General features: G+C 40.4%; 2 protein-coding genes across 2 annotated transcripts in view; both read left to right on the top strand.

Annotated features, from left to right (window-relative positions):
- Positions 1–11: 11 nt before the first annotated feature.
- The window catches only part of LOC126082640 (cyclin-dependent kinase inhibitor 2A-like), a 44,415-nt gene continuing 33,278 nt past the window's right edge, over positions 12–11,148 (top strand). Inside the window, exon 1 of the mRNA XM_049895343.1 lies at positions 12–309. The gene's annotated coding sequence lies outside the window, so the exon portion shown is untranslated. The remainder of the gene's footprint in view (positions 310–11,148) is intronic.
- CDKN2B (cyclin dependent kinase inhibitor 2B) lies at positions 304–10,975 on the top strand. Its single transcript, XM_049895346.1, has 2 exons — positions 304–605; positions 3,087–10,975. The coding sequence occupies exons 1-2, from the start codon at positions 450–452 to the stop codon at positions 3,345–3,347; spliced, it is 417 nt and encodes a 138-aa protein (XP_049751303.1). The 5' UTR covers positions 304–449; the 3' UTR covers positions 3,348–10,975.

The following is an 11,148-nucleotide window of genomic DNA, read 5'->3' as shown; positions in this document are numbered from 1 at the left end:
TCCTGCTGGCCAGCCCGACAGGGGGCGGGGCCTAAGGGGGTGGGGCGAGCCCGGCCCGCGGCCCAGCTGGGAACTGAATTGACTCCAGGGCGGCTTCCCACTCCGGAGAGCGAGGCCCGGCGGTGCGGAGGCTGCGGCACGCACGCACTGCGGCCGGAGCCGCTTTGCGTCCAGCGGCGGCCACTCAAGGCGCCGTTTCCCGGCAGCGGGCTGGGCGTGTTCGCTGCCTCTCGAGCGCTTGGAAAAGCCAAAAGCTAGCCCCCAGCCGTTCGGCCATTATACGCGCCCCCAAGCCGCACGAGGACAGCGGTAGGGGACTGACGCTAACTGAGCTCTCCCAGGGAAGGGAAAGGGCGCCGGGCGGGGTGAGGAGGGAGGTAGGGAGGAGGATCGCGAAGTTCACGGCCAGCGGTGGACTACCCCGGCCTCGCGCGTCTGGGGGTGTCGGAATGCGCGAGGAGGACAAGGGCATGCTCGGCAGTGGCAGTGGCGATGGGGGCCTGGCCAGCGCCGCGGCGCGGGGGCAAGTGGAGACGGTGCGGCAGCTCCTGGAAGCCGGCGCGGATCCCAACCGAGTCAATCGCTTCGGGAGGCGCCCGATCCAGGTACCTGGGGCCCCGGGTCCTGGCCGGCAGGGGGCGCGCGAGCGCGGCCTCCGTGGGTCGGGGGCTGAGACCGAGACCGAGACCGTAACCGACGTAGACGTGTGCAGGAGCCTTTTCCTGGAGGTGTGGGGCCCCGCCGGAAAGCAGGTTTTTACACAGCAAAAATCCTAAAGAAAGAAATTGAAAAACTTAGTGCTTCAGTTTGGTTTTCTTTTCAATGATGGAAAAAACATCCACAATATTTCCTGAGCCCTCTCGTGATCAGAGATGGAATACATTCAACTGGGAAGGAGAGGGGGAGAAGTGGGATATTTGGGGAGGAGGACTGTTTTATCTGTTGTCTACTCTCAACGATAAAGATAAATAAATTACAAATTCCACAATCTGGGTTGGATTTAAGGAATTCTTCTCCAAAGTGATAGCATTGGGGGGGGGAAATGCACTGTAAATTTTTAAGCCTCTATATGAAATCTTTCATTTTTCTCTTTCCTCATAGAGGCAAGTTGAACGCAAAGGAATGAGATAGGATTCCTCAACCACAGTACTTAATTTCTTATATTAGCAACGTCTTTTGAGTGTCACATAAGAGGGGAAAAAAATGTTCCCATAGATTTTTTGTTATCATACAGAATTCTTGGATTATAAAAGCATTTCTGCAGCAACTGTTGGGTCCTTTTTCAATGGCAAAGGGTCTTCATAAATAATTAGCCTCTTAATTATTAAAATACATTTATTCAATATGTTAAACCATTAATTTCGCTTTAATTAGCCCATCCATTGCCGTGGAGTCGGTTCTGACTCATAGCGACCCTATGGGACGCAGGAGAATTGCCCCATAGGGGTTCCAAGGTCGTGATCTTTACTGGAGCAGGCTGCCGCATCTTCGTCCAGAGGAGCGGCTGTGTGTTCGAACTGCTCTTTCAGGTAGCCACGGAGCGCTTAATGACTGCGCGGTCAGGGCTCTTTTAGCTTTAATTATTTTAAATTCCATTAAAATCTAAATTAATCCCTTTGCGCTTTACTGTTGACTGCTGTGGCTCAATATTCAGTACTCACCTCACCATTACCTTCCAGAACAAGCTATTAAGAAACCTGGTCAATAATGTACACATTTAAGAAAACAGGTGTTCATTCCTTTTGAATACATAGCAATTCTTAGAAAATTGGTATAACAAATGAGGGATACAGGGAACAAAAATATTGCAAAGTGCTCTTTAAAGACTTCATGTTTTGTTTTTCTCTAGTTTTAATTCACCATCTTCTGAGATTAAAAATCATTTTTCCTCTTTATATATAAAAACCCCTTTACATCACCTGATATTCATAAAACACAAAATTAGAGGTATACTGCCTTTCACTCAGAAACCCTGGCGGGTAGCGGTTAAGAGCTACCGCTGCTAACCAGAAGGTTGGTAGTTTGAATTCGCCAGGCTCTCCTTGGAAACCTTGGTTTGGTCTTTCAATCACGTGGTACATTTTAAAGCCTATAAACCCACAAGGAAAAAGAAAACTTCATTTTGGACATTTATCAAAAATCATTTTTATAGTTCACTTAAAAGTTCTTGAATGTGTGTGCACAAATGGATGCTACAGAATTACTCCTCCAAGCATTTTTTCTAAGTTACGCTTTGTTCTGATTTGACTGCTAATATTCAAGCTTTTTATACAAGAAAATATTTACTATTTAACATTATAAAATCCTAGCCAAATTGTACAGTATAGTGTTTGCTTTACATATTATATTAAATATGGTACACACTAAATATTAAAAATGTTGAACTCTATTAAAAATCATTTATTTTCATGGTCTTGTAAAACTATAAATGACTTAGTTTTTCCTCTCGAACTCCAGCTTTGGCCCCAATTATGGGACTATATAATCCGTTTATGAGCACAGACATACATGAAATAAGGCAGAAGCCTTCCACAGATTTGCAACGAGAACCAAACAATGTAAACCTCTGTAAACTTAGTTTACTTCTAGTATTACCCCAGCTTCTGAAAAATATCAGTTGACTGCCTAACAAATATTTTTAGCCCTGCATTATGGGAAAGGAGGAGAGCAAGGGAAATAACTAGACTTTAAAAGCCAGTTAAACAACTCCATCCCTAAATTGTATAACAAAATAGATTTCCTTGTTCCAGTGGAAATCAAGTTGTTCCCCCCCCCCACACACACACACAACAACGATAAACACTTTGTCATCGGCTCGCTCTTGTCTCCGCACGGTTGGATAACACGGAATTCAATTTGAGCGAAGAAATGAGTATGACTGGCGGGAGAGGGGGTAATTGCAATTTAAGAGTATCCAGACACCTGAAGCTCGTAAAAAAAAAAAAAAAAGCTCCTCTATATTGGGTGACTACTTCATAAATATGTATTTCTTTAAACTAGCCTCATCCACGCCGCCGGGGATCTCGCTCCCAAGCCTGCAAATCGGTGACCCTCCTGTCGCCCTGACCGCTCTGCTCTCCCCGCAGGTCATGATGATGGGCAGCGCCCGTGTGGCGGAGCTGCTGCTGCTCCACGGCGCTGAGCCCAACTGCGCAGACCCCGCCACCCTCACCCGACCGGTGCACGACGCCGCGCGGGAGGGCTTCCTGGACACGCTGATGGTGCTGCAACGTGCCGGGGCGCGGCTGGACGTGCGCGACGCCTGGGGCCGCCTGCCCGTGGACCTGGCTGAGGAGCGGGGTCACCGCGACGTCGCCCTGTACCTGCGTGCGGCCGCGGGGGACTGATGGCGGGCGCATCCAGCCGCCCACGACTTTTCTCCCCCATTTCCCACCCCACCTAGTTCAATGACCATTGCAAACGTGGAGCGGCGGAGATCCTGCACGCCTTCCTGAGCCGCCGACTCCGCTGAGGGAGGAGGAGCAAGCCCGGAATAAAATTCATTTGTGCTTTTTGCTGGATCCGGCCTTAGGCTCTCACCGTGAAGCCACATGCAGGAAGGTGGGGCCCATGGGTTGATTTCCAGAGAGATTTAGGGGTGGGATGTGGAGTGCGCCGGTGTCGTTCACTTTTTGGAGTTGCCTGGCGGAAACTGGCGTGCGAAGAAGTCTGCAAACCATCCTGGCGCCTGCGAACCTGCACACAGATGACGCTGGGGAGAAGTGGGAGGCGGATGACTGGCTTTTGGGTGTGGGGTGGTCGGTGTTTTGTCCCACAGACAGCGAAGAACCGCAGTCTGAACCCCGCTGCGCGCCAAAGGCCCTGGGGCTACGAAGGAAAATCTAAAGACTGAGGCCCAGACAACTATGAGAGTCGTGTGGGCAGCAGTGAGCAACCAACCCTTTACTCGCTGTGCGGTGTGCGGTAAGTCAAGGGTGAAACGATGCCTTCTGGAAGCTTGATGCCTTCTGGAAGCTCGGGAAACTGGCACCCAGCCCCACGAAATAGTGGAGGGGGAATAGAAGACGTGGAAGCGATGGCGGATTTGCCGGCAAACTCTAAAATCCCTGGGTCACCTTGATGCAGAGCCACGCTCCAAAAGGTGCTGGCTCTTGCTCGTATTCCGTCCTGGAGCGCTTCCCAGGGCATTCCAGAGGCGCCGGAGTCACAGTGCGCAGAACCAAGTGGGAGGTGCTAAGGAGAGTAACTGTAGCGGTTTGCTTCATCTACATACGGAAATCCCCCTGTAAATTGCCGCTTGGAAAGATTTCCTAATATTTTGTACTTCTGAGTTTTTCTTCAGTGACAGTTTTATTTAATGGGGAGACCTGAAATAACAAAGTAGCCCTTAGTAACGCGGTGAAAAAGAACTACAGCTCTTAAAAGAAGCAAAGGCAAGGCACAGTGGCAAACTTAGGGTCGAACGCCTCCATTACTTTCACTTTTAACCTATTTCTTCTGTTAAATTCTCTGACCGTTTCCTCTACCCAGGTGTCTCAAGGGCCAAACTATTAAATATTCCAAATGTCTTTCAGAAAATCAGGGCACTTATCCAGTAAAATATCTCGAGATATTTCCCAAAGGGTTGCTGAAAGAAATTGAGTATAAAACTGCTGAAATATATCGTGATGGCTTCTGGAATTTTTTCTTTATATCTGCTGAACAACTAAAGGTGCACTGCTTTGAGGTTTAATTTCCTGTATTGTTTGACTCATTATGTATTGGAACAACAGAGATTTCACGGCTTTAATGAAGACTAAACAACAGAAATTGAACTCCAAGATGCAGATTCAAATTTTGGGTTAAAATGTTCATGGATTTACCACTACTGAGAAATGTTGAAGACTCAAAGGGGTTCACTTCTCTCATTCTCTGTAATAATTGTTAAGTGATGCCAACAACAGTTTATAAGAACTGCTTCTATAAGCCATAGAGAGTTATTATATATTATGATAGGTACATACATTGTGCTTTTTTAAGTATCCAGTTTACCATATATAAATTGGAAAGAGAGGAAACAGACCAAAGAAATTATTTTAGAGTAGAGACTTATAAGACTTATTTGTGTATCTGAGCTAAATATACACATCTTTACTTCTCCATCAATTCTTTATCCCCAAAAGTAATATATTACTGGGGAAGCTTAGTTAGGAATCTGAGCATATCTAATTGGGAAAACAAATAAACATTGACAAACAACTTGTGCCACGGATACTTTATATGTGTTTACTTAACACTTAAAACAAATGTGAGAGATACGTATTGTTTCCCAGATGAGGATAATGAGGCCAAGAAGTCACAAGAGTCCACGGTTGCACAAAGTCAGTGTGTCTGGCTCCAGAGATATGTTATCCCCCTCCCCCCGTCAGCATTAACCTGTTGTCCAAAATTATTAATGATATATATGAAGTTGAAAAAAAATTTTTTTTCAACTAATTTATTTTTAAAGAGCAGAAACAAAAATGGTTCTCCCTTATAAATTCCTGAGGGTTTTCTTTTCTTTCTATAACATCTAGTACAGTATCATAAATATAAGCGTATTGTTTCAAATTTATTTTAAACTGTCAACAATATGAAAAACAGCCCCCAAAAGAAACACCTAAAAAAAATGCATTTGGAACAAAGATAATGAAACCCCCATTTCTAAATTAAGACACAAGGGCAGAAAATACAATTTCTGTTACCACTTAAGCATTGAATTATCGGCTACAAGAACAGCAATTTTTAGGTTTATATTGTTTTACAATTACTAAGAAACATTCTGCATAAAATTAGTCAGCTGACGATTTCAAGTCCATTTAATTTATAAAATCCCTGATGATTTTGTGCTCTACTTCTTTAGTTCCAGTTGTTCAATTATGCTATGTGCGTGAGACTGGGTAATGAAGAATGATAATCACTTGAGACATATGAAACATGTGATTTCATTCCTAATTTAAAGAAATTGTGGTATCTTTCCTAATGACAACAGGGAATTAAGGGGAATAAGGTATGGTTGTGGATCCCAAAGTACCATATTATAATTTTTATGATTTTTTTAATAAAGCAAAACCAAAACATTATTGGAAATCAGTTACCACCTGGTGGTCCTGAAACAGTGATTTATTAATGCCATGTAAAAGTTAATACAGTTTTCAAAGCCACCTGGAAGATGGGTTTGGCTGGTATGTTTTATCAACAGCACAAAGAGGTGTAAATTTAAGGATTTCATTTTAAAGGACACATGCAAAATATATATGCCTACTATATACATGAGCCCTGCTTTTGGTTCCATTGTGAAATTGCAGAAAATTGAATATGCATGTTAATTTTTATACCTAAGTTTGAAACATTACCAAGGTTTGTAAAAATTCTACCACCTGACCTTCATTCCAAGATCTGAAAGTAAATTCAGGAATTCAATATTCTGTTCACTCGGCCTCATTTTTACCTTTCCTTTTTTCAGCTGACTGGACAGATTAAAAAAAAAAAAACTATGATTTACTTTAAAAGCAAAATCCATTTAAAATGTCCTGTGCTGTAATGGCTAAAATTAGCAGTTTCAAAAATAATAATAATAATAAGGAATAAAACATTCAAAAGGAAAACTCAAGATTTACAAAACTCCAAACAGCTTTGGGAAAGTGTGTACATAGAAAGGATTTATTTGCATACTAAAGCAAACACAACATGGTGTCCTATGGTGTCCAGAAACAAATAATTCATCTTATGAAGCTAGGTAACTAACTTTCAGCAAACAAATACAACTAATTTCACTTGTACTTACGCTGAGATTCTATACTGCCTTTCCTTTGTGGCAAAATACCAGAAAACAATGTAAGTTAATATGTAATATTCAACAGAGATTTTTTCACCACCACCCGCTTTCTAGCTGCCCCTCAATTATTTTTTTAAAAAGCCACACTCATTTTCCTTTTATGGTTTACAGACACTGATTATTTTTATGATAAAATATAATTTTTACAGTATTTAAGACATTGCCACTCAACCAAAAGAAAAGCAAGTAGAATTAGTGAACTTCAAAAATAACAGAAATCATCTAGGAAGTACTCTTGTGGGCTGCCCTCTGAGACAAATGCAAAAACCAAGGCTGTCTAAAATACAGTGAGGTTGACTTTCATGTTTATGTCAGCAGCTAATCATAACCAAATTCTGAAATGCTTACTAGGTTTTCATTATTGAAGAAACTAACAACTTATTTGGTGAAAACTTAAAGAATAATTCTTAGGTTGGTGTATTTCACAGTGTTCAATTTCTAAGTTACAAATATAAATATGTTTCTCACATATATGAGAAAATTAGAAAAAATTTAAATACTTGAAGGAACAACCATTGAATCTCAGTATTTTCAATACAGTCTCCTGCTCTGTTTATAATCCTAGGGAAGAAAGACAAAATGGAGCAGAGACAGTAGAACCTGACTGGAAGATAGAAGATCTGGGTTCCCATATTCATTCTTCTGCTAATTCAATATATGACCACCTACTTCAATTAGCCTCAATTTTCCTCAAAGATGGGGGTTGAACTAGATTATTTCCAAATTCCCTTCCATCGCCAAAGTATTATATATACCTTTATGATTTTGTTCCATACGCATCTGCGAGGGGTCTTATATTTTTATTGGTAATAATTTTGCCCGTGGTATGAGTCAAGGAATGCTACATAAAGAAATGGAGAGGAGAGAAGAAATGTATTTTAGAAATCTGAAGCACTAGAGGGAAAAAATCTTTATAAGCACCACCTCCACCAGTTAAGTGAAGACTCAGAGACAAATTTGAGGGAATTAAAAATTAGGGCAGAAAATTTGCCTGTGTCAAAGAAACAATTTAATTTTTAGGGTCTTTCTCATTTTATCTTACCTTTGATTTTTTCTGACTTTTATGCATTTTTCTCATGTCACTCAGGAACCACTAGAATAATTTTAAGTGAGCTAAGCAAGTAAGTTCAGTAAATTTAGAAAATACTGCTAAAGTAGGTATTTTAAAACTAATATAAGTGCTCTGAAAGAAAAAAAAAAAAGACTGGTTATTACGTGAGCATGTAACAAGATTTTCTGACCTAACTGTCAGAGCTCATGCAGGAGTTAAAACCAAGAGAGAAAGTTGGGGACGTCAGAAGGAATAGAAAGTACAAAGGCAAGATACGCTGAAGTCTGCAGAAGTCATTACAAACTGAATAATTCTCTGTGAACAGATTTAATATGAAAAAAAATTTTTTTTTCTGTAGGATCTTGTACTTTCTAGTTGGTTTCCATTAGATTCCTTGTAACTTTAGGTCCTTAAATCTTGCCTGGGAAGTTGTAGGAACCAGTTAGTTAGGCGAGAGGTCTGTATCATCTAAATATGTGCTTGTCAGCCATTTCACGAGGACAGAGAATGAGATGAAAAGAAAGCAACAAAGGAAGGAGGAGCAGCGTGGTGGTGTTCTGTGGGAGACAGGTCAATAGTTCAACAGAATCAAATCAAACCAACATAAATTATATCTGATCTACATGCTGGTGGGATTTGTGAAATATTTCCAGGCCTAATATCTTGGGAATGTGTTCATTTTCTACTATCTTGATATGTTTATCAAGTTCAGTTATCACAATGGGATCACTGCTTTCTTGCCTCTTGAATCTCCTACTCAGAAGATTTTAATATTACTGTGCATAAGGAAAAAATACTTCATTTTACAAAAATTCAGTAACTTTTCCATACTGTCCCTACTAATTACACAATAAAGGAAAATTTCCTTTGAAACAAGTGCTGCTAATGAAAAAATAATACTTGACTGGCATGGGTTATATATTAAGCACAGTAATATAAATCAACTTGTGTGTCAAAAATTAGCAGCCAACATTGAATTACTAATTTGAAGTTTGAAATAAGTATAAAGCTAAGACTTGGCTGACAAAAGAGCTATGAGACTGTATTAAATGACATGCTGACTACCTCACAGGTGGTCATGATGCCAGAAATTTATAAAGGAACTCCAAACACCTAATAATCCCCTTGCCATTCAGAAGCCCCTGCCATTAGACCTCCCCTAGATATATAAAGTCAATGCTGGCAGAGAAAATATTTTACACTTAAAGACCAATTACAGTATTAAACCGTGCCTCATTTCCCTTTCATATCTGGCCCCCTTCCAAAATGCAGAATCTTCTATTCATCTATCCTCAAATTCAAATACTCGCTATTATGATGTGGTTGGAACTACTTCCTTTGAAACCTTGTTTCCATTCCATTTTAAACAAATTCTCCTCTACCTTCCAGTCCTTCACAAATCTATTCCCTTGCCTTATCTGAAAACTGGGTCTCTCTGAGAACTCCACTTTCTGTGCACCAGAAGCTAGGTACTGAGCAGTGAATAACAGAGGAGGAGTCGGGCCCAGGAACCAGCGTCTGGTGTTCAGATAGTTTTCAATGTAGTTCCAAACCAAATATGTAAGATTATGGGTAGAGTATCAATATGTAATGATATTTTTCTGGTTTCTATCTTAGCATAAGTAATTCATATACTCACATTTTGTTTTATTTATCAGATTAAGCTGTAAATAATTTCATTATGTGGAGTACTCTGTTTCATTTATGGTGATGGAAAAATCACATTAAGGGTTGGATTGCACAACCTATTACTATGTAATTGCTGTCAGTAAGTTGTACACCTATAAAAAGTTGAACTGGCAAAAGTTGTATGGTAGATATTGTTATGGATTGAATTGTGTCTCCAAAATATGTGTGTCAACTTGCCTAGATCATGATTTCTAGTATTGTGTGATTGTCCACCATTTTGTCATTTGTTGTGATTTTCCTATGTGTTATAAATCCTACCTCTATGATGCTAATAAAGCAGGATTAGAGATAGCTCTGTTAATGAGACAGGACTCAATCTGTAAGATTGGGATGTGTCTTAAGTCAATCTCTTTTGAGATATAAAAGAGAGAAGTGAGCAGAGAGACATGGAGACCTCATACCACTGAGAAGGTAGAGCCAGGAGAGGGTGCCTTTGAACTCCGGGTCCCTGTGCTGAGAAGCTCCTAGAGCAGGGGAAGATTGATGACAAGGACCTTCCTCCAGAGCCAACAGAGAGAGAAAGCCTTCCCCTGGAGCTGGCACCCTGAATTCAGACTTCTAGCTTCCTAGACTGTGAGAGAATAAGTTTCTTTGTTAAAGTCATCCATTTGTGGTATCTCTGTTATAGCAGCGCTAGATAACTAAGACAGATATATTTACAATAACAACAACAACAACAAAAAAAGAGTAGCAGCTAAGGCTGCTTATGTACAACCAAACACCTTATGTGATTTGGTTCCTTGGTTTGCAGTTAATTGGCCTAGTGCTTCTGTTCCACCTGCTTGTAAGCAGCCATCCAAAATACAGTAATGCCTGGAGTAACAGAGGAAGAAGGAGAGTCAGGAATAAGAGCAGGAAATGGATGTGTGGCTAACTGCCTCCAATAACAACTGCCTCCTCTGCCATGAGACCAGAACTGGATGGTGCCCGGCTACCACTACTGAAAATTTTGATCAAAGATTCTATAGAATAATCCTGTCTATAGGGAGAAAATACAGGAAAGAATTTCAAATTCTCATGGAATCCAGATTTTTCTGAATAAACCCCTGAAACTACTGCCCTGAGATAATCTTTAAACCTTAAACCAAAAATATTCCCTGAAGTCTTCTTAAAACCAAATAATAGTTTAGCTTAACTAGTAAAGAATATCTGTCTTGAGCATTATGCTCTTTTAAGATCTATCTAGAGGGAATCACACTGACAAAAGCAACTTGAAAGATTAGGTAGGAACTTTAGGGAGCAGTGAGTTTATGTTAATGGGGAAGGAACAACTCAGAAAAGGAGGGTGAAAATAGTTGCACAACTTAAAGAATGTAATCAGTGTCACCGAATTGTACATGTAGAAACTGTTGAATTGGTGTATGTTTTGCTGTGTATATTCTCAACAAGAAATAAATTATAAAAAATAAATCCTGGATCTGTCGAAAAATTTTTTCACTATGTTGTTACATATTTTATAATACGTTTATTATATGGTATGGTATAAAAAAATTTTTTTATATGGTATAATACCATATAATAATATGCTTATTATATGATATGGTATATTATATGGTATGAGATAAAACAGTAAACAATTTATTCCATTTAC

Source organism: Elephas maximus, chromosome 9 (assembly GCF_024166365.1).
Source record: "Elephas maximus indicus isolate mEleMax1 chromosome 9, mEleMax1 primary haplotype, whole genome shotgun sequence".
Taxonomy (NCBI): domain Eukaryota; kingdom Metazoa; phylum Chordata; class Mammalia; order Proboscidea; family Elephantidae; genus Elephas; species Elephas maximus.
The sequence above is the reverse complement of the archived record's forward strand: the minus strand, read 5'-3'. Positions and strand labels throughout refer to the sequence as shown.